Source organism: Mustela putorius, unplaced genomic scaffold, assembly GCF_011764305.1.
Source record: "Mustela putorius furo isolate JIRA1106 unplaced genomic scaffold, ASM1176430v1.1 tig00003932_pilon_pilon_pilon:0A:0A, whole genome shotgun sequence".
NCBI classification, from domain to species: Eukaryota; Metazoa; Chordata; class Mammalia; order Carnivora; family Mustelidae; genus Mustela; species Mustela putorius.
Genome location: NW_025422077.1, coordinates 5477979 through 5502128, shown reverse-complemented (window position 1 = coordinate 5502128; position 24150 = coordinate 5477979). Strand labels below are relative to the sequence as shown.

General features: G+C 41.8%; 1 protein-coding gene across 1 annotated transcript; it reads left to right on the top strand.

Moving 5' to 3' along the window:
- The first annotated feature begins 1066 nt into the window (after positions 1-1066).
- Positions 1067-23461, top strand: LOC106006319 (translation initiation factor IF-2-like). The gene is made up of 6 exons (XM_045069446.1): positions 1067-1190; positions 1539-1631; positions 21432-22130; positions 22335-22428; positions 22964-22999; positions 23076-23461. Exons 1-6 carry the CDS (start codon positions 1067-1069, stop codon positions 23101-23103), a joined length of 1074 nt encoding a protein of 357 aa, XP_044925381.1. The 3' UTR covers positions 23104-23461.
- The last annotated feature ends 689 nt before the right edge of the window (positions 23462-24150 follow it).

Here is a 24150-nt window from a genome sequence, read left to right as displayed (position 1 = left end):
TCACTCCCATTCTTGATCAAATTCTACCACTGATACACTTTCTGAATCTACTTATATACTTAGACTGTGAATTAGGATAACATGTATTGCGGCGAGACACTTAACAGAAAAATGAAACTAAGTTCTGATTTAATACAAAGGAAAATATTTATTTCAACTCTACTACTCGTTGGACTTTCTAATTATGTGAAACTTACACTTTTAAGCATAATTGGGTGAAACAAACTTTTTCCAGTTTTTAAAAGGAAAAAAGGCATCCTTTCTGATAAATGTCTTCATTTTGTACTACCAGATGTCTTTCTGTATCCTCTCCTGCTTCCTAATTTTATTTTTGTAAGTGTGAGAACAGTGAAAATGCCAGCCATTGTAGTCAGTCAGCTTGGGCCCCAGCAAAGATTGCAGAATGAGATTAGTTATCTTAGTGGCTTTACATAAATACTGAACTCCAAGTACACTTGGCTTCTTGGGATCCAGTTAGCCACAGAACACACTGAAACCCACATTTGACTAGTTTCCTCTTACAGACAGCTCCCTCTAATATCCTCATTTTATTTTATTTTTAAAGATTTTATGTATTTATTTTACAGAGAAAGAGCACAAGCAGGGGGAGGGGCAGAGGGAGAGGGAGACGGTGAAGCAGGTTCCCTGCTGAGCAAGGAGCCTGATACGGGACTCGATCCCAGGACCCTGGGATCATGACCTGAGCTGAAGGCAGACGCTTAATGGCTGAGGCACCCAGGCGTCCCGAATGACCCCGTTTTAATTCCAGCATAGAATATCATGCACAAAACAAATTTAGCTAAAGTTAGAACATAGTTTGCTCTTTGTCTTTACTTCTCTGCGGTTTTCTCAGTCTTAAACCAGAATTTAACAATTATGCTAAATAATTACGCAGGAGAAAATATCTGGATTTTTTAAAAAGGGGTAGCAGAAATTTGGTTAGAAATCAATTCCCCAGTCTATTATAAAACTACTCAAAGGTATTACTTCCAGACTCTAGGCATTTCTGCTGAATGTTTTGTGGTTTGGGGGGTGAACTGCCACAGAGTCCCCCGGCAGCCGCAAAATGATGGCGAAATCTCTTCCAGTCTATGACGCCACGAAGAAGGATATTCCGATTCACAAGAAAGGCTGGACTCTGCGGTGTCAGCATGGATGTCGTCATCCCTCCGTGTCAGCGCAGAAGCAGGGTCAGGGGCTGGGTTGGAGCCCCTTCCCTTCCCCCCTTAGTTACAGCATCAGCGCCGAAGCCCCCCGGAGTGACTTATAAAAAGGGACACGTGATGTTGTCTGCCTTTTTAGTTTCCCGTGAACAGCGCAATGGCTGGAAGAAACGGTGTTTCAGAACCTGCTGTCTTCCCAGGCCTGTGGACAAATACCTTGCCAAGCAACTCCACTAAATTTGGTGATCTTTACCAAGGGGACAGCGGAGGACTGTGTCAATAAACTTTAAGAAGTCGCCTGTACACCTGCTGCGGCCCCACTCCACAGACTGAGGGGAAGCGGGAGTTACTCTGTGCATTTTCATTTCTTTTCAGTTTGCTGCATCTACGACAATGGGATACGACATTTAAGGAAGACGGGGCAGCGGTCAGAACATTTCCTCAAAGCCTCAGAGCTTCTGATGGAAAGTGGGTTTTCTAAGTCGTCTAAGAAAACATCTGCTTCTCCTGCTCCTTCTACCTAAGGATAGAGCATGTGAGGGCATCTGGGTGGCTCAGTCGTTAAGCGTCTGCCCTTAGCTCGGGCCATGATGTCAGGGTCCTGGGATCGAGTCGCACATTGGGCTCTGTGCTCAGCAAGGAACCTGCTTCTCCCTCTCCCTCTGCCACTCCCCCTGGTTGTGCTCTGGTGCACACTTGCACACACACTCTTTCTCTCTCTGGGAAATAAATAAATAAATAAAATCTTAAAAAAAAAAAAGGACAGAACATGTGCATCTCTGCCTCAGCTGATCACATGACTCAAGACAGCCCACTAGAGGGGAAGGAGTGAGATGGGGCAGATCAGAAAAATTTGCTGGTATTTCCAATCGTAGAGGCAGTCACAGTTTAAAAGACTGATGTTGGCTCATTAATCTGAACTCTTTGCCATGTGACCAGCGGTCATCAGTCAGATAAAAGGGTATTATCGAGTAACTTTTCAAGCCTCAGCAACTTTCTGAATATAATGCACAATCTCAGCCCTAATGGGTCTTACAACATTGGAATGGAAATCCTATAATAATGAACTAAGTCTTGACCTTATCACTGCTCCCCTGCACGCCCCTAAGTTCCAAGACAAAAATGGGCCATGTCTGAGTTTCCCTGGAGGAGTGGGTGTTTGAGATGGCACCTGACGGAGTCAAAGCAATGGTTTCTCAAGCCTGACTATGTGTTAGAAACACCTGGGAGACTTTTTAAAGTTACTGATCAGGACCAAGCCCTCACTCCAGAAATTCTGGATCAATTAGTCTGGGATGAAATCCTGGCATTGGCATTTTTTGGGAGCCCCCTAGGTGATTCTAAAGTGTGGTTGTGGTGGAAAAGTACTGAATAAACCAAATGTAAATGGGGATATCCTGTTTTCCAACACGAGAAAGAAGAGAATAGTAAATAATAGAATGGCATAGCCTCCACGTTCAGATGGTTAAAAGCTTTTGGAGAAAAGAATACAGAGACTCTAGAATTAGTGGGCTGAAGACAGGTTTTACAATCCTGGATCTTTCATTCATTTTGCTTATTCAACTAATGGATATTTATAAAGGCTGTGTCTGAGGTATCACGCACATTACCGATAAAACGAAGGCGAGCGAAGCCGACAACGTCCCCAGCTTTATGGGATTTACAGTGAAGTGTAAAAGGAAGATGTAAAAGGGGTTTTGTATTACACAGTGTTTTAAACAAGGAATAATATGATCCCTTTGCCTGCTTAAAAAATCACTCTGGCTGTCATGTGGAGAGTGAGTTGGAGAGAGGTCCAGATCGAATGCCAGTGGATCACTTAGAAGCTAATGTGGTAGTCCAGTCCAAATGTCATGGGCACTTGGATTATTAGCATGGCAGTGGTGGAGACAAAAAAAAAAAAAAAATGTATGGGGCGCCTGGGTGGCTCAGTGGGTTAAGCCTCTGCCTTCGGCTCAGGTCATGAACCCAGGGTCCTGGGATCGAGCCCCACATCAGGCTCTCTGTTCCGTGGAGAGCCTGCTTCCTCCTCTCTCTCTGCTTGTCTCTCTGCCTACTTGCTATCTGTCAAATAAATAAATAAAATCTTAAAAAAAATGTAGATAGTTTCAAGGAGGTATTCAGAAACTAAACAAACAAACCAAAAAGTAAACTAGGTATTACGATATACAGGATGGGTAAAGGAAACAGTCAAGGGTGTAATCAAGATTTCTGGCTTGATGACTTGATGGATAAGTGTGTCATTCTCTGAGTCTGAACCCAGAGCTGAGGTTTTCAGGGAAAGGTCACAAGTTCACTTCCAATGTTATTGTTAGGGGCACTGGCAGCATCCAAGAGTATATGTCAGATGGTTCCGTGTACCTAGGAAAACCTTAGGAATCTGTTGGCCCAGGACAGTTCATACCAGTTGTCCTGGCTTCCTGACATTTCGTGACCACTTCTGCTCCGAGCATCCCTATTTGGATGACAGATTATAAGCCCCCCCCATACCCTAGATATGCAGATCTTGAGCTAATAGGAGAGGTTAGAGTGGAGTATCTGTCAACTGTCTGTCTACGGGTGATCACTGAAGCCCCGGGAATCTATGACGTCACAGGGGGTTGGGAGACTGGTCACAAGGAGGCCAGCGGACGGTGTAATGGCTAATTTCTGAGACTCTCCCATATATGCAGACCAGCCAGAAGAGGACAAGACACTAACGCAGTAAAGAGAGACTTGCTGAGCGGCAGGGAGCAGCGTGCCATAGAGCAAAGCGAAGCTCGAGCTTCTCAGGGGATGCCGCTGAGGTCAAAGGCAAGGATGACTGGCAGTGCACATTGGGTATGGCTCCTGCCTTCTCCCAGCCTCTGTTTTGTCCCATTTTAAAATCAGGGACCTCACCTGTATGATCTTTGAAATTCCCTCCTATTCCTGCAACATTGTCATTCTAATAAACTAGAAGACAGTACAGAATGAGCTAAATGATAAATAGGGAGAGAAATACCTGATACAGTACAGGAGAGAGGACGAGAGTGAGGGACACAGACAGAGATGAGCAATGAACTCTACCAAGAGGACCAAGAGCGATTTCACAGAGAGTATTTAACCCGGCACAGGGAGGGGAAGGCTTGTCTGGTGCCCAGGGAGCCAGTCAGCACATCAACCTGTAAAAGCATATTGTGCACGAGAAACCTACTGGGAGGTGGCCTTTGCAGGGTCGGGGCTAGACCACGAAGAAATATACCCCAACGATCACAATGAGGAGTTTGGGCTTCGCCCTACAGACAAAAGGGGGCCACTGTGAGTTCATGAGCCAAGGACATGACCAGATCAGGATATCAGGAAGAATATTCCCTAGGGGCAATCTAGAAAAATGGATGGGAGAGACGTGAGTTGGGTGGCAGGAAGCCCAGTTAGAGGACATCGTTCGTCATCAAGATGAGGGATGATGAGAGCCCAAATTAGGAAATTGGCAGTGAGGATGGAAAGGAGCAGCGGCTCTGAAACTCCGCAGCACGAGAATCAGCAGGATTTGATGACGGGTCAGACGTGAGTAGGGAGCAATGGAACCATCCTGAAGATGGCTCTTAGACTTCTAGCTTGTGTGCTCAAAGATGGCTCGGACCCAGAAGGGGCAGCATTAGTCCTCAAGCCCGAGAGAAGAGCCACCGAGAATATTGTCCTGGGAGTGAGGAAGTTGAGGTGCTGGAGAACGGCTCCCACCCGACCTCCTCTCCCTTCCTTGAGTTCCTGTGGGGTGGACAGCTCGCGCGACGCCTTCAGATTCCACTCCAGCTCCATGACCTCAGGACCCCCATCTAATTCGTGCCTGTTTCTTCGGGGCTTCTGAAATCTACATCCTCTTCATTTTTGCATCCCTTCCTCACAAAGCCTGAACCAATGTTAGACTCATAACAGATGCTTAATAAATGATAATGTAATAAAGACATCAGAGCTCAGAAAAGAACACAGCAGCCACCTTCCGTTGCAGCCAAGGAACATTTCAGACAAATGTTTAAAATTTGCTTTTCAGCAAAACATTGAGAAATCCACTGGGCTAACTAATATGCTAGTGGATATGTTTTGTATCCCATCTATTTGAAAGAAACAAACAAAATATATCCAAATGCTAAGTAATTCTGTTAGTTAAATGGAAACATTTTCATTATGCTCTGCTTTGTTTTGTAATTATTTCTACTTAATATATCAGTAGGTTTTAAATTTGAGCACAAAATTTCCATGAAAACTTTCCTAGCATCTCTAAGTATTACAATTCATATATAATATATAAAATAATTTATAAATATATAATGCATATATATACACCATTTATATATTCATGTAGCTCATTTTTGTTATATTTGCCTATTATTTATATAATTCATACTATTTATTATTCTTCTATGTATATTTGTGTATACAAATGTAATTCTAACAGTCATGTGGGAAAAAATGACTACTTTCATTTTAAAAATATGAACCAGAATATGCTTAAAATGCTGACCCTGTCAAAATGGTTTTTCCCCCCTACAAAATAGCCTAGTTATCTGACATCGTTAAGGAATGTGTCTTTGAATACCTTTTAGAGATGAGTCTTATACTCCTTGAAATGCCAAAAATCTTTTCATCCTTTTCATGCAGATGTTTGGAAAATATCACAGACTTTGCCCTCCCTTCTTTCAAGTGAATCTGTACCAAACTGAGGAGCATTCGGGACGCGAACCAGTGCCCTTGTGCGCCCTGCTCTCTGGCTGGGCCCTTGCACGTGGACTTCCCTGCTTCGCCACAGCCCCCACCGGAGCAGGTATCTCCACCCCTCCTCCCCCTGAATTTGCCACTTCTAATCAGTAACTTGGCAAGCCAGAGAATCAATGCTGTTAAAAACTGTCCATTAATTAAGAGAGATCTTCTAGGTGACAGCCCACGTAAAGAGAAGGAGCTCTGTGACTGCTGTTGGTTCTTCTTGGCTAACTTAGAGAGCTAGAACAGCAGCGGTCCGGCCGCCGGAGAGCATGCGCTCCTCTCTCCACACACACACCTCCGCGCACACGCAGGATGTCCCATGACACCCCCGTTACTAGGTAATCCCTCTCCATGCTTCAGTTCTTTCAGATTCACACCCCCCCCCAAGCGGGTATGTCAGCACCCCAATTTTTGGATGAAGATTAAAGGAACCAAGGGGCCCCATGGGACTTGATTTGGGTCTCCCAATTTGATTCCAAAACTCAAATGAAGCCCTGAGCTAGTGAGCACCACATTCACTATCAGGAGTCAGCAACAGCCACTCCAGGGACAGCGATCACACCACCGTGGTATCTTCAGCGTGCAGGGCTGGGTACCAGGCTCTTGGCCATAGGCAGCAATGCCACCAGCCGTTATTACCAATCCTGTTGTTCAGAGAGGGAACTGAGGCTCAGAGACGGGGTGGGTTTACCCAAGGTCACCCAGGAAATCAATGACAGAAGTGGGATTTGAGCAGCCTTCTCTAGTTCCAAAGCCCAACTCAGTCAGCACAAAACAGTGAAAAACAGTGTGCCAAGCGAACTGAAGTGTTCTTTTTTATCCAATTAATGTAATGGGTCTGACCTAATCCAATATGTCCTCTTTAACTTCAGATTTTCCTCTCCTATAGAACGTAGTACCTGGATTCAGGGAATATTCAAATGCTGGTAGAAAAATAGATTAGCGGGGTGCCTGGATGGCTCAGTGGGTTAAAGCCTCCACCTTCAGCTCAGGTCATGATCTCAGGGTCCTGGGATCGAGTCCCGCATCAGGCTCTCTGCTCAGCGGGGAGCCTGCTTCCTCCTCTCTCTCTCTCTGCCTGTCTCTCTGCCAATTGTGATCTGTCTGACAAATAAATAAATAAAATCTTAAAAAAAAAAAAAAGAAAGAAAGAAAAACAGATTAGCTATAGCTTACATATTGCAGTTCCCGGAAAGTACAGGTGTATGAGAGGTATCAAGAGGCTGGTACCCTCAGTCCCTGGTGGGCAGAGGAGGGAGACAGGAAGAGAAGGATCTGAAGGATCTGAGGGAAAGGTCAGGACGGGTTATAACTGCTACTGTCACTTAACCCTTTCCTGACTTAGCATGAATAATGCTTCTAGAACACTTGCTGGCAACCTGAGTTTCTGTTTTAAAGCCAGAAAAAGTGTACTATGCATTGCAAACATTTTTTTTTTCCTCCAACATGGGTAGAAGACGATGACATTTAAGATAATCCACAATCTGGGCCCAAGCTCGCTCTCCAAACTCCTCACAGATTTTTCCATGGGGGATCCTCTGCTCGCTTCCTGCCGCTCACCCACGATCTCCCAAAGACATCCTGCAGATCTCTGCATCTCTATCACAGGTTGCAAACTGGTGGCCCAACTGCCAAAACCAGCCTGCCGACGTGTTTTGTTTTATCTGTGTGTTTTGTGCGTTGCCTTTTTTTTTTTTTTTTTTAATGAGCCAACATTTAAAAATCTAGCGATCTCACATAATTCATATTCCGGCATTTCTTGAACATTCTTGCAATCTGGCAACACTGTTTCACCCCCACATGGCAACAACCAGTCTAGAGGTGTGACGTGGAGTCTCCTTTTGGATGAAGCCTGTGTCCTTTGGTGCCCAGTTCCCATCACCCCAGGTCTCTGCCTCTAAGGTGACACTAATGTTATTTATTATCAAACTGGCTCTGCTGCTTTTCTAATAGTATAGAAACAGTTCTCTGTGTGCATGTCTCTCTCAAAAGTGGAAGAATGAAAGACAAAGAGAACTACGTATTTTAGGAACTAAGAAAGAACGTGCATCTGTGTAGAAGCACAAACGTGATGCGAAACTAACAATTTCATTCATCCCCCCTTACCTTGCTGGCACTGTCCTCACCTATTCACTAATTTGGCTTGCCATGGTCAATTGCTGTTGCTCATTTGGCTTCCCCTTACCTCTCCATGTCAACTGTTAATTTTTTCAGAGATCTATTGTCTTCAGCCCTATCTTGTGTTTTCATTAAATGCCAACAACTTATTGTGGGTACCCCAGACTTAACATGAATCAGAGGCAATCTTAAAATGACAGAATATAGACTCTGAGAATTTGAGTGGTCCCAGGGGATGGGGTAACTTAGGTAAGTCTAGAGACCTTTGGTAGGAAGGAGCTCTTCTTTAGTGAGGACACCTGCCACAGACATGGAGTGAAGGAACATTTCATTCCCACGTCACTTACTACCTGATGGGCCAGGCACTGTGCTGGAAACTAGCTATGCTGAGGATGGGAGAGTAGGGCCTCTGCCTTTGCAGCACTTTTGTGGATAAGATTACAACAAACATTTTGCCGAGTTACTCCATGGGGAAGGAGGCAAATGGCCACTCTTTGCTCTTCCCAGGTCACTGGCTCTTCATGACCCTTCTTGTCGGGTGTCTACGGCCATGCCTGCATGGGAGAAGTATAAGGCTCATGTTCTGATTCACTCGGCTGTCTATCCTTTTAAATACTTGTGAACCCCAGGGCACTTCTGTTGTTTGTCAGTAGTTACTGCTTCATGTCCCTTCCAACGTCCGTGGAGTTTCAAGGCTCTGCTAATGTCTGTAGGCTGCAGGCAAGCTGTGTGCTGAAAACCTTAGATGCTGTGCTCCCTTCAGTTCTCTGCCATTTCAAAGACCCACAGGCTGTTAGCGTATGATGTGACCAAAGCAGTAATTCTTCCAATACCTCTCTCAGTTGTCTTAATAACCTTATTAACTATCACTTATCTCTTACATCAGGCCTCACCTAGAAGTGAAAACTTCCTAGGGGTCTGAGATCGTGTCTCGATCCTTCTAATCTTCCCCAGGACACAGTCACTTAAACATAGAACACTGACGAAACACTTGGGGTTTGATTTAAATGAAAAGGGAAAATGCCTGTGGAAGTAAGGCACACATAAAAAAGAAAAATGGATGTTCAAATCTGGGCAGAGCTTTACTACATCTATATAGGCTCATAATTTTTATAGGAGCAATGGCAGCGGTTCACTATTAATTTCTATTACATTAAATATAAAAGGGGAAAATTTTCAAGCTTTGACGGGTAAGCAGTACATTTCCTCCTCTATACAATTCTCAAAAGCTTTCTGGAAACTAAAGTGCTTTTGGCTATTTTGGCTTTACATTCTGAAGACCCTCTCCCCTGATCAAGATGCTTACATGAAAAGCAGCAAAAACATAATGAACCACGTGTAGGCTTATCTATTCCAAATGAAGCCTGATTTATCCCACTTCTTGTCCTCCCCTCCCTGCTCCCCAAAGAATTTTTATCAGGCACCAGATATTCTCTAGAATCTCAAATGAGAGGAAAACAAAAATAATTGTGTTTCTATGCAACATCTTTGACACCTTCCTAAAAGTAAGTATTGAACTGAGTCATCTTCTACACTTTTCTAATCACAGGAGGTACCTTTACTTATTCCTAGAGATAGCCAATCCCGCTGTCTACAGAGATGGAAACATTCTGATAGTACGAGAGAGAGATATTATAAATAATGAAGACGGGGTGTCCTTAAAAGTTGACACGCTTCACATTTCTTATGGTTTATATATAGCTAGTTTCCAGTGTTGTTCTATAAATAATATTAATGCACGTGAATATGTTGAATTTTCTCCAGAAAGCACTCTAATTTCTGCAGGGTTATATCACTGTACATTTGTTAAGTGCCCATGTGACATCAATCATTCTCCAAGTTGGCACATTCAAATAAATGCAAGAGATTAATAAATTTCTCTCTACAATGTCATCTTCTAATGGGTTTTTAAGAAGTGAAAAAAAAAACTATCATATTTTGCTTAGAGTTTAAATTATGACCATCACTGTAGACATGTGACCCAAAGAAATGTGGAAACCACTCAATTCGGTGGTACTTCATAAAAGGGTACTTGTTGTCGAGAAATTTTCAGTGATTTTTATTGCTGAACATCTCTGAAGCCAAAGTTCCTGTGTTTTCATTTTTGTAATTCTTCCTCGTAACCACTGACATAATGATTTGAAAACACACAGAATCACCCGTGCACCTGTACACAGCCCGTCCTGCTGCCCTTTCATCTTCCTCTATAAGCATTTATAGGAAGTGAGGTGCACAAAACACATGTATTTGTAATTACGCTTGCAAAAAAAAAAATCCTCTAACAGCTGTGGACACAGCAAAGATTAGAATCTGATAGTGGCTTAGAATAATGAAGAAAGAGATTGTAAGGGTTCAGCTACAGAGCCGATGAAAGAGAAATAAAAAAGCCCCTGCTCTTCAAAATCCTTAATCTGTATTAGTTTTACACGTGATATTAAAACACATATATTCCAAAAGGTAAAAACAGGCAACATAATGACTAATGGTTTTCAACCGATTATTTTGCAGTGTGTTAAAACCTATGTTTTCCTAAAAATAACAAATTTGAAATTTGGACAAATATTATACAAAACATTTTAAGGTCTTAATTAAATTCTTCTAAAAGAATTTAATCTCTTTTTTTCTTATTATTTTTATTAACATATAATGTATGTTATATTTGCCCCTGGGGTACAGGTCTGTGAATCGCCAAGTTTACACACTTCACAGCACTCACCATAACACATACCCTCCCCCATGTCCATAACCCAACCACCCTCTCCCCAACCCCCCCACCCCCCAGCAACCCTCAGTTTGTTTTGTGAGATTAAGAGTCTCTTATGGTTTGTCTCTCTCCGGATCCCTCTTGTTTCATTTTTTCCTTCCCTTATAAAGTACTTGAAACTTTGTTACATCTAGCTAGTTTCTAGATAGTACAGTTTATTTTTTAACCTCATATTTATACGAATTATAAAACCCTAGAATCTTTTATGAAGGTTTACATAATCAATTATTTTATTAAAGTGATCATTAAAGATGATATGTTAAAATAACCTTTCATAAATCTGTTCAACATAATATTTAAAAATAAAACCAAGTTTTTAGATCCATATGTCTTTCACAATGGATATACATTTTTCTGTGTATCAAAGTTTAAGAGGCTAATAACTCAGAACAAGGACATTAACATTACAGAGTCAGCTTCTGAAGTTTATATAGTATGATTCAGTGAAAGTATACAAGAACTAGAATGACTTAAATTGTAAAACCATTTACTTACTTCCACACTTTGCAATTTTTATAGTAAACTTTGCATTTTTTTTTTAACTTTTAAAAGTTAGTAGGCTCAGAAATAAGAATTGTTTATTAAGGAAAACTAGTTGTATAATAAATTATGCTTTTTTATGTGGCATCACTGTGTCTTGCAGTTAAAATGTCTTAATTAACCAATATTTGATAATTGATTCTTTAGTAGGATGAATTGAGCATTCCATTTTTAATGTTTTTTATTAAAAAAATCTCCCTAGAATATGACACTTTTTTTTTTTTAAATCATACTCTTAATGCTCTGCAAGCAATTACTCATTCTGATGGGAATATAATCACATAACAACATATTCATTCTTTTTGTAAAGCCATGACCAAAGCATGCTATGATAGGCTCACGTTTTGCATACATGTTCAGAGAAAATTAACTAATAATAATGATATGCGATGGCTTCATTTTTGTATGCTGTTTTTTCTGTCACAATTTGCTTTGACTAGCACGAACACAGAAAAGCTCATAAGGAACTTCAGTCAGGCCAGACTCTGCAGATGGGACTGAGGACACGAACGACTTAAATGACGGGGTACCCCAAAAGAATCAATTCACTTGATTCACTTGTCATCCGGCTTCATTATCTTGCATCAAATGATTAACCTCTCTCTGGATTTTAGGAGTTGGATCTATTAATGCCTAAAATGTATATTTAGACTAAAATTCTACATAAATATTAGATTTAGGAAAGGAAGCAATTAACTTATTCAAGGAAATGAAATGATGGCCAAGCTAGTCCAGTGCTACTTGATAAAACCATTGTGTAACACATTCTGGGATCACAGATTTAGGGGAGAACGCATAATCCTTCATCAAAGAGTGGGAGCTTATCCACAAAGCTTCCTACTCCTGATGGGATATTCTTTTAAAAGTAATAATGAGGACTTAAAAACTATGTAACACTCTTCTACCAAAATTAGCCATTTATACCAATGCTTCTTAATCCTAAAAGAATCAGAACCTCACCCAGAAAGGCTTGAGAAACTTTCCTTTGGGGGGGAAAAAATACATAATGTGGACTAATAACTGACCTCTATTCCCAAGTCAAATGTTTATGTTCTAGATTTAAAATTAAGTGATAATACCACAGAAGAGACATTTTTTTTTGAAAAAAGGTAAAAGCAAGATAACACACAAAAAATAAATAAATGAAGCAGTCCCTCGAAGGCTTACACTGATAACAATTTCTAAGACTGAGAACTACTAGTAATTTGCTTTCAACATTTAAAAATTTTAATGTGAATTACAGGCTTTTCGAAGCTCAAATGGTAATTACACAACCAATTCATATACCTTGTATCACATTTAAATGAAATACGTGATACATTAATGATTTGTTTTAAGTAATTCAAAATTACCCTTTGCTGATAGCTTCATATGAAATTCGCCAACTTGATATGTTAAAATCCCTATCTGAAGTATAATACAGTTTTAAAAGCTACTTTCCTCAGATAATGTGAGCAGAATTAACTGATGGCATCTCTTAAAACAAGCACTCGGTCCGCTCCTTCAGATCTCTCCTTTGTCAAAATCTCAGAAACACCTGCACAGTGTGGATGAAGTATGTCATGGCAAAGTGCAGCTTTTACATAAAACTTGAAATAAAAGAGATTAGACTTTCACCATGGCTATACTGACTGAGGGCTGACTCAACTTGCTCACATCATACTTACATGAAATGCAAGATACTATGGATTTTATTGAGATCACTTTAAACCAGAATACCAATAAATGATGTACCTTAAAATGTAACTTCCATTTTACAAATGCATTCCTGCTGTGTGACTTAAAGAAAATAATATCAATACATCATTCAGCTTTCAGTTTTGTAATAAATGACTTTTTGGTGATCTGTGTGGATATTGCAAGCATATATATGAATGAATAGTCTCCCAGTGTTTAGACAATGCAACATGGGATATTAATTAAAGTGTTTCTATGATTTCTAGAATACCAGATTTACCTAATCATCTTAATTCCTATTGGGCTCTTTAAAAACTTATACTGGAAAAAAAATTTATATTGGAGTTAGTGTATGTTTTGATTACCAATATTTTTGGACTTCTTAATTGTGCACTATAGAGCCCAATATCCATTTAAATAAAAATATGAAGTTCTGATTAGTGGAACCATAAAAAAGATAAAAGTGGTAACTACATAATTTGAATTACTGAGCTCTAATTATTTATATCATCAGCAAAACAGTATTTGAATTTGAATATGTAAAATGAAGATTTCCATGGACACTTCATTTTTAACCAGAATGCATTGTGCTTCAAATCCTATATGAATAATTTTACATTTATTTTTTATATTATATCTTATTACCCCACATTATTTTCCTTCAAAAGCATGACACTACACATATACTATGCCACCTAATATCATACAAATTAAAACATAAATTAAGAAATTATATCACGATCAAAACACAAGAGAGAAAACATTTAAAAAGTTTTCTTATCTGCCACACATGTAACATTTAAAATTAACAACAAAGAAAGAAATCTTTTTGGCAAATTAACTTCACATGCCGATATTGTTTATGAAATTTTTTGTAATGGCAGGTTCTCATTCAGAGACTGTATACTCTAGGGCAAAAGTAACTCGGTAAGGGAGAATCCTGTTTCAGGTAATTTTCCAATCACAGGAAATGCAAAATAGGCTATCCTATTTCTCCTTGGCAACAAGTTACAGGGCAGCATAAAAATTACTCTGAAAGTGAGGATTTTAATCCTGGTTTGACAGCACAAATGAACTAGGAGAAAGAACTTTAATTTTTGTTTAAATTGAAACTTACTTTAAATGTTAAATATGCTAGCAGCTTCATTAGAGAAAGACTGGTTGAAAATTAAGATCGAAGTATCCACTTAGAAATATATTACAGATAGAAAACGTCTGTTTCCTTTTAATTTGAATGATAACATTCTGGCAGAAGTTCTCTCCACCTTCACCCCTTTCTGAACCCAAATCCATAGACAGCTTTGTAAGGCAACAAACATTTTTTGCTGGAACATGTGATACTTTTCGAGAGCTTTCTATCTCTAGAAATGTTTCTTAAGGAGGGCATGAAGAGGATTAATATTTTAGTTAATTTGATTGTGTCAAGTTATTCTCCAAACTAGTATTGATGGTATCATAAAATCCAGCAATATTGCTGTAGGAAGAATGTCTCATTTTTGTGACAATCAAGAGACAAAATATGGTTGTTGTTGATAGCTCTTATTCCTTTTTGATATTATACTGAATCACTTTTCTATATTTATTTAAATTAATTATGACTTGCAGTATTTTTGTCGACATTTGTTATCCTTATTACTACACAAAATTTAAGTGAAAAAGTTTACATTTTAAATATTTCATTTTTGGTTAAAAAAAAAAGGTAATAACACTGTTTAAGATGCTTTTTTGTTGTTATTCTTCAGAGGAAAAAAGAAGTCAGATTTGCTCTTCAAGAACTATAGGTCTGACAGCTTTCTTTAGCTGGAAGTTATTATAAATTCTGAAAGAAATAAAATTTACAGCTGTCTTCTGGCTTTCATAATTATTTTAAAAGACAAGCCTGTGCCAGCTTTTTTTTTTTTTTTTTGAAAAGAGCTATGCAAAATAGGACCAGTCCCTTGCCAATTATTTCCACCTACATGTTGACAAATTTCGAATTCTCTGATAAAGGTATTAGCATAGATGTCACATTTTAAAAGAGCATTTGGTAGACTGAGAATAAACAAGTACACTTCTCAGTAGGATCACTTTCATAATTACCGAAATAAACATATCCCAATATTAATATACTTGCAAGTGCTTCACGCAAACCCGTTAATATACTTCATGCATGTCTCACTGTGAATTAAGTTAATTCCGGTCCTGTCTCATCACTCTCTGCATAACATACCTTCCAACGTGCTGTCCCAGCATTTTAGCTCTCCTAAGGTAGCTCTCTAGCACGGCAGCCAAATACTGGCCACAATAGGGATGCTGGAGCTTCCTGTGGGGACAGAAGGACCTCTCTTAGGAAACGCCCCTGTAATCAAAAAGACACCTCACTTCCTCACAATGATGGGGGGTCCACAATCCTAATCATAAAATATTAGTTGGGTGTAACTGAACTCGAGATGAAATAATCCATTTTTATAAAACAATAGCTTTTCTTTTTTCCTTCTTTCTTCCTGTCTTTCCTTTTTTTTCCTGGAAAGAGCAGGAACCACGAATTCATGTCATCCTACTATTCACATGTGGTTCAGACTATGGCTGAAGGCAGATAGTCATTACCAAGCTGTTATTTCTTTCTAAATCATGGCAATGTGAAGAGGAATTATCACAAGACTCTGGCAAGTGTAACCAATAATCGAAGAAATGACAGAATGACTAAAATATATTGATTATGAGCTTTATCTTCAGAGATAAGTGACCTTGGAAGTCACCTCATAAATGATCACTTAAAGTAATCAGAGTGTTTGTTTTTAAGTCTCTTTATAAATCTGAGAATTATAAAATTATAATTTGGCGTTCAGTCCCACATGCAAAAAAAAAAAATACTTATCAAATAGAACTGTTAACACATTTTCTTTTCTCTTTCAATTTGAAGAACCATATACAATATTTGGAATTTCTTGGATTAATTTAAAAAAAAACTAATGATGCTCATATTCTTGGATCTAAAATGCAAATACTTAAAAGTGAAAAAAAAATCAGAAGTTAATTTTCTTCTGTACTTACCCAATTAACTTGCACTGACCAAATTTGCCCCTCATAGATTGCTTTTCCTGTCAAAAGCACTGCTACACACAGAAAATGCTCAAAGAACTATCACTCTTTATAAAGGATTTTCACATTCGTATTCTCTCCTCTTCCTCACTTCTCCCTCTTCCCCTCTTTCTCTCTCTGTATCTCCCATTGGTTTTGGCAGAGACCCAGTAGACCCAGTTATAAAAGAGCCGCTTATTATTAAATAATATGACCCCGCCCCAGGGCAAACCAAATCACAGCAGCCCACTGCTCCCCAACTTCTGTAATTGAAGTAAGAAGTCTTCCACCATACTGGAAATCACTTTGTCATCAAAGAGCATCTCATGATAACTTTTATAAAATTGACCATAAAAATACAAGTGTGAATATAGGCACTTGTTTCTCTCAAAACACTTCATTTTTAAAAGGGATAATCTTTTTTTTTTTTTGGATGTGCCACAAGGAGCCAGAGAGGATTGCAGATGTGGGAAAGATGGTTTTTAAAACTGCCATCTCTCCATTAGTGATCATCCACTCCTTAACTCACAGGAAACACGACAGCCATAGTTTGGGGATGTGATACACTACTCCACAGACGCTCCCGAAACATTAAAGCCATCTATTGATGTCTTGGAATTCAGTTAAGACTGCCACCTATCACAAACTTGTTTGAAAAGTCAAAGCCAACTCTAGACTGCCAGGGTACCCATGGAGTAGACTCCTTTTTATTATTACTATAATAATAATTGATGTAATTATTATTATATGATATGGTTTCAATCATATATTCATCTGGTTTGTGAGTACGTTCTAGGATACTGACGTTAATTTGCTCAGTAACTTATCTGAAACAGAAAGAAGCAGGTTTCAGTAGATTACTATCTTTTATAGGAATTCTATGGAGCAGTTCTAACTGCCCAGTCACCTGAGTTGTTTAATCGAAATCATAAAAACAAAACAAACCTACATTCCTTCCAGTGATCGAATCCTATTACGGTTTAGGTGTTTGAAACACCTATATATCTTTGAGCATATTTCTGCATTTTGAAAGTTTATATTCTAACGGGTGGCTAAGATGATGCTTTGGAAAATGGCATTTTTAAGTACATTATTTTGGCATTTCAAACTGTTTTAAATGAATGTTCTTAACTGGAACAGCACTGATTTGGTGTACATAATCTAACGTTACAGTGAAGAAAATTAAAATATAATAAATTTATTTCCTACCAAGTCTTTTTCTCCCTGAAAACATCACTACGGGAACTTCACACTCACTACAAAGCAGTTACATCTGTATTTAAAAATCCTATAAGTGGTGGCTATTTTAGAAGACTTATCTGTATTAATCTTATATTTTGTGCTTTTAATATTTTATTTTATTGAGACTATAAGCATACATCACAGTAAGCCATGCAATATGGTCCAAAGTCCAAGAAAATCTTCATGTGGTCTTTTGGAAGAGAACAAAATGATGATAAAGTTGAGACCAGACACAACTAAGGTACAAATGCAAACATCACCATAGGGATGAAAATATTCACCATCTTTCCAGGTTTCCAAAGAGGATAAAGAATTACCTCCCTATACATTACCTTTCTTTGTCAAGATTATACCTACCACCTACTAAAATAAAGTTATAACACATGTGTGAGATGTAGATCTATAATTCTAAGAATTCCTTGAAAAACTCAACTAGAATATTGATAGAAACAAAAAGGAAAATAACCTCGATGTATAATGTTTATCATTTATGACTCTAAGAGACCAGAAAGCCCTTTGATGAACAAGAAAATACACCTGAGGCAAATTGAATTTGGAGGAAAAAAAGGCTATTGTGGTTGAATATGTATTAATGAATTGCTTCCTCGTGGTTTATAGAATTCTTAGAGAAAGTTCAAATTAAGTCCCCAAAAGGATGTTTTAATTATAAGAAGCAATATTTTAAAACTCGTATAAGCCATCACACTTGTTTGGAAACAAATGACTTCTCAAGATGTAGGAGTATTACTATCAATCACCAACAAGTTAATTCTACATAATAAGGCAGGTTTGGATGCAGACTGACCCACTGTGGAATGCTGTATCTAAAATTGATTACAACAGCACTCAAAATGAATGCAGCCCTCTAAACCACTTCTTTGCTCAGAAACATTAATCTCAATTAGAAGGAGAGCTTCATAATGGTAATGCTTAGTATAAAAAAGTATGAAATAAATCAGTTTTTATAAGACACAACAATTAATCAGTTCTGAAACTTAGAAGATTTTTTTTTTTTAGTTAAAAATGTCCATCAGGATTCTTAAAACATCCAAATATAAGGGTTTGAATGTGTCCTAAAAGAAGCTTACATGACATAATTTTTAAGACTCAGTTATTAAAACTTTTAAATCGCATAACGTTATTATGCTAGCTTCTCAGTACACTTCTTTATTTTGAATGGGTGTTAAATTCTTCTCCAGACTATCATTCCACTTTATAAAACAAATATGGACCCTGGCTTTAACTGAAAATTCAAAAGAATATATAATGGGTATGGATCAGAGTAAAAGTTTAATAGAAAATTACTGTATTCTTTACTCATATTCTCAATCGAAGTAATGAGAGTATGTTCTGAAGGTCAAAATAGACATTTGGCTATTAAATGAAACATTGGGTAGATAAACGATGTGTCAATGGACATGCCTAACAGGTTTCTACTACACATCTTCAGGAAAAGGGCACACACTGGTGATCAACACTGTTGAATACATTGATTCACATAAGAATAATACCTTGATGACATTCCTCATTTGCCCAGAAATAAAATTTTAAAGGGATAAATAGAGCATATTAAAAAGGAGATAATGTGTTTATTAAAATGATCAATATTAATAAGCAAATAAAGTTGTCTTTATGGCACTTTTATATTAGACACTGACTATCTTCAGGACTGACTTCCCACTACCACTGTAGGAAGAACAAACTTGAGTATTTCCAAACATGCTTTCACGGCTATTGGAAAAACATCGTTTTTTGTACATCAAGCTCAAAGTTGATCAAGTATTCCTGATAGGTCATTCCACTCACAACGGTAGCCATACACTTTTGCCTGGTTTCTTATTTGCTTGACTCTCTACAAAGGAAATAATTTTAACTCTTGGCTTTCAGAAGCAAAGCTAAGGAAGAGGAGCTTGAACTTGTAACTGGATTATTACTGTTTAGCTGGGTTTTCTTCGCGAATAAATTTAAAACTTTTCACTCTATTTAGGTGCTTTCTTCTATTCAATGATAAGCATCTTTATCTTTCTTTGTCTTCACCCTAATAAAGCAGGTTCTCTTTTCTAACCAAAAGACTCACGACACGCCTACAAGATCATAGTAAGAAAAGCCTCTATAATTTACCTAAAACATTTCTTTCTAGAAAATAAACTCAGCCATGCAAAATGACTCAATTTGGAAAAAAATTAGTCAGAATTCTACTATAATTTTATCTGCTTTATTTTACATGATTAAGAAATCCTCATTAGGGTCAATATTCAATGAGTTGTTAACATTAATGTTGTTGGCACAGGATACTAAGGTATTTTTCAAATATATAAGCAGAGGCATAGTTATTAGTACATAAATACATTTTCATGAAAATTGTGTAGTATATGTAAAAACATACCTGTTTTGCTTAAAGGAACTACTTTCTCTCATAATATATATCTTTTTTAAATTGTCTAAAATAAAATATATTGACCACTAGCAAAAATGACATCTTTGAGTAAGAAGAATACTAAAATTCAAACAAGAAAAAAGGCAAGTTGCTAAGGAAAATGCAACAGGAAGAGAGATACATTCAATCCTGAAATACACAATAGAATAATTTAAACTCATTACAAACCCTTATCTTTGAAGAATTTAGGAATAATTTGTGAATGCCATGACATTTTAAAGTGGGATTAGCAAGTCTTATTACTGAACTAACCTCTCACTCTTAGAGCAAGAATTAAATATTTGCTCTGCATTTGGAATCACAAATCGAAAGTTTCAAGGCTCTTACAAGAATTTCATATATTAAGAAATAAAAGCTAGAAGTTTTAGATCATTAAGAATGTATTAAGGAGTGCACAAAACAAGACCGTTGGTGTATTGGCAAAATCTTTGTTTCCACTGAAATATTAAAATCTATAATGAGTTTTCAGTTATAGTCCCTTAATTCTAAACTCTGTTCCTAACATACTAGATAGACCACAAATACTTTTCCAGGTAGGCCCCCCGGGGTGGAAGAGGGTATGCACCGCATTCTAAACAAATTCACTAAAAGAATCAAACCACAAGTTCTGCTCAGTTGCTATGCCAGCTTTCAGGGTCCCCTTCCAGGCTTTCCAAAGATGCTAGCCCTGTCTTTTTGCTTTGTTTTGTTTTTGACAACAGAGAGGAAAGGTAATGCCTGAACATATTTCTATTTCTAGTGAAAAGACCACCCAGTGGATTCTGCCAGAGCCTACAGATGTTTGACAAATACATTGTCAGAAGATAAGAAATCAGAGTATTATGAAGACACAGTCCTGATCTCAGGAATCCCAGCTGTCTGGGGCCCCTTAAAAAAAAAAGAAAAAGAAAAAGAAAAGTGCTTGGACTGCTCTCACCCTTTCACTTCCACAGCACTTACCCAAAAGTACCTGGAAACTTTTCTCTAGCTTTAGACGATCTTGCCTTCAGAACGCAAACGTATCTGCTGTCTTGCACGGCAGAATTACCTGTTACCCTTCCTCCTCAGTAAGAATTAGTAGCAGGTTCCCATTAGGACTCCTTTAGAGGTGAGGCGGTAAGAATGGAATCCAAACCGCATCCTAAGGTGTTCGGCAGAGCTCAGACCCGGACCTCCACCTAAAACACTGGAAGCTTCTTCCCATGGGTTGTAGAACACGACCCGGTCTGAGACGGAGTTGCAGATTCCTAAATCCGTCCTGTTTCAAACGCCCGGGTCAGGGTGTTTGTTTGTTTCCAGCCCCATCCGGAGTTTCCAGATGAAGTTTCAGACGAGCCCCAGCGCTCCCCACGCCACCGCGGCCCCTTTCCCTCCCTCCTTCACCCCCACCTCGGCCCCCGGCCGTTGGAGCAGCCCCGTTTGCACCTCCCCCGGAAAGTGCTGACATCTCAGGGCTTCCCCCGCTCGCTGGAAGCCCCGAGGATCTTCTCAGACACCTTCTCAGAGGACGCGGCGCCGCGCCACCCAACTGGGGAGCCACCCCCCCCCCGTCCCCCCGACCCGAGCCGGGCCGGCGGGACTCCCTGCCCCCACTGAGCGCCCAGCCCCCGGGGTTGCCTTTCTCGGGGAGCCCGCGAGCCCCGGGGCTCCCCGGAACCGCGGCGCCGCGCCCGGCTCCTCGCGGGCCAAGTTCCCACCTGAGCCGGCAGCCCGAGGTGTCAGACGCCAGGGAGGGGCGGGGACCGCGAGGCCGGCAGCGGGGAGGCCAGAGCCGGGGCACCGCGCGCCGACCCGACCGAGGCTCCCGGGCCACCCCCCACCCCCCACCCCCCGGGCCGGCCAACCTGCTGCCGCCGTCCGCGCCGGCTCCCGCCCGCCCGCTCGCCCTCCCGCTCCCGGCGCCGCGCGGCCCGGGCACTAGGACCCCAGAACGGAAGGAGGGCGCGCCGGCGGCGGCGCCGCACTTACCGCGCTCGGCTCGCCCGCGCCGCCGCCTCGCTCCCCGGCCGCAGCCGCCGCGTCCACCCGAGCAGCGCGCACACCCGGCGCTTGGCCGAATTCAAAGGAGCCGGGCGCGGGGGAGGGGGCCCCGCGGCGGGCGCGGAGCGTGGGAGCTGGGGGGGGGGCGGGGCGGGGGCGGGGGAGGGGGGCCGGGAGGGGGCGAGGGCGGCAAGTGTTACAACTTCCTTCCCTGCCCAGCGCCCGGCCGCGGCGGGCGAGGGACGCGGCGAGGGGAGGGCAGCGCGCGCCGGAGCGCCAATGAGTTCACTTTCTTCTTCTCCCCCGCGCGCTCCCCCTCTCCCTTCCCGCCGGCCCCTCTCAGCCTCCCGCTCGGCCCGAGAGGCCGGGCCGGAGTTTTCGGTCCCCGGCCGGGGAGGCGCCGGGGGACACGGCGGCGGCGCGGGAGGAGGAAGAGGAGGAGGAGAAGGTGAGGAGGCGAGCAGGGCGCCGTGCCAGGGAGCAGCATCCAGGACCTTAATTGTGTGACGGGGGGACGCGCGGGGCCGAGTGTGCCCGCGACACTGGCGCGTACACGTGTCCGTGTGTGTGTGTGTGTGTGTGTGTGTGTGTGTGTCTGCGCGCGAGTGTGTGCGAGAGGAGAGGAGCCTACCATGCGCTTCCCCCAGTGCAGATCGCGGGAGAGCCCAATCACAAGGCGAGCCGGACCGGGCTGGGATCATTTATAATCCTGGACTCCTCCGCTCCGCCACTTGTCAAGATGACAGGTACTTTATTTCTTCTTCTTCTTTATTCAAAAAAAGAGATTCCCGGTTTACTGCCTTTTTCTGTCAAATGGGATTTGCCGGACTGAACCACGTTCGCCGCCCCTCCCTTCTTCCCTCCTCCCGGCCGCGTCGGGGACTGGAAAGCTCCAAGGCTCCCATGCTGTGACCAATCAGTGCATCTACTACTCTTGCCGTGATTTAGGGGTCATCCGTGAATAACACTTCACGCTGATGAATGGCTCTTGCCGGCTTTCGGCTCTGATGAGGGGTCTGCCCGCCGCTGATTGCAAACACTAATGAACTTACAGCGCCATTTGAAATTCACACGCACCTACAAAGTGCGGGGGTACGTGCTTGCTGGGGGGGGGTCTGCCCCTTTCTTCTCTGGGTCGCAGGCGGGGGGAGGGGGGATTGGGTGAGGGGGGAGGGACAGGAGGAGAGGGCGGGTAATTGCTTTGGACCAAAGTGGAAACACTTCTCTGTGTAATCAAACCTCTAACCTTCTTAGAAAACTACTTTTCTTGATCTTTCATAGGGTGGGCATTTCAGGTCAGCTGAGTCACCCGAAGAGGTAGGAGTGCAAGACACTGCCGGGAAGATGGATTCCGAAGCAGACGGGTGTAATTAAGGATTTCCACTCTCGGTAGGCGGCCCGTCCTTTACAAGAGCCTCTGAAAATGACCTGGACCTTCCCTTCCTGAGTGTCCTCTCGTCCGAAACTGAAAAGCGCAAATGACCTTCGCACGCGGAAAGGGGCTCTGAACACCAAGATTCCGTGCAAGCCCCAGCTCTGGGCTGGCGGAGAACAAGTGTCCACCCTCCGGTTCAAGCACCGGGACCTCCCCAACGAGCGCGCACTGGCCGGAACCCGAGAAGCGGGCGGGGGTTCCGCAGTCCTCCACAGCCTGCACCCCCCGCATTCTCGACCCCGCCCCCCCACACCCCGTTCTCCCCTCGATTAGCAGCCAAACGCTCCCTCTGCGTCGACTTGGTTTGCTGTAGGAGAAAAATAAAAGTTTACTGCTCTCCACGAGACGCTGCCTACTTTGTACTCGCTTAAGTTCCCCTTCACACCGTTCCGGTTCCCGACCCCCGGCCCCAGCTGGCCCCGCGTAAAGAAAGCCAGCCGAGGCAGTTTCAAGTTCCGTCTGCTCGGGAGGTTTGGAATGCCCAATCCGCGACCTTCGCGGAGCCGCTCTCCGGCTCTTCGCCCCTTGGGAACCTGTTTCGCATCCAGAGGCAGGAAGGCTGGGGCGTGCGCGCTTGGGAAGGGCCAGTCCCCTGGGCTCCTCTCCCGGCGCCCTAGCGTACCGCACACCCATACCCTGTAGCTCTGAATTAGTGCCCCAGGCCTTAACGGGCCGCTGGCAAACCTGACCTAGGAAGCCTGGCAGAGGAACTAGCGAGCCCCCAGCCTTCTCACGCCATCCTCCACTTTTCAACTTCAGAGCAGAGGATTCCAGCGCCCTGCACCTAACGGGGACTCGGGCTGGAAGGAAACACACCTGTATTTGTTACTACGTGCAGAACAAGAAACAGACTTAGCACTTTGAAAACAAGAGCAATGCCCCCTAGGAAAGCCTGAGGCTACATGATACAGTTTCTCCAAAGTTTGGGGCAACTGACAAGGAGAGTCCCCGAACTTGAATTAGTGTGCCCAGTCCCACCATCTGACTCCCCGAAGTTGTTAAATGACCAAACGCGGTCCACCTACTCGTTAAG

Coding starts and splice junctions, on each gene's coding strand:
- LOC106006319 (XM_045069446.1), top strand. CDS start 1,067: ATGATGGCGAAATCTCTTCCAGTCTATGACGCCACGAAGAAGGATATT. Junction 1,191..1,538: donor CGTGTCAGCGCAGAAGCAGG/GTCAGGGGCTGG, acceptor ATTTCTTTTCAG/TTTGCTGCATCTACGACAAT. Junction 1,632..21,431: donor CTCAGAGCTTCTGATGGAAA/GTGGGTTTTCTA, acceptor GTCAGACGCCAG/GGAGGGGCGGGGACCGCGAG.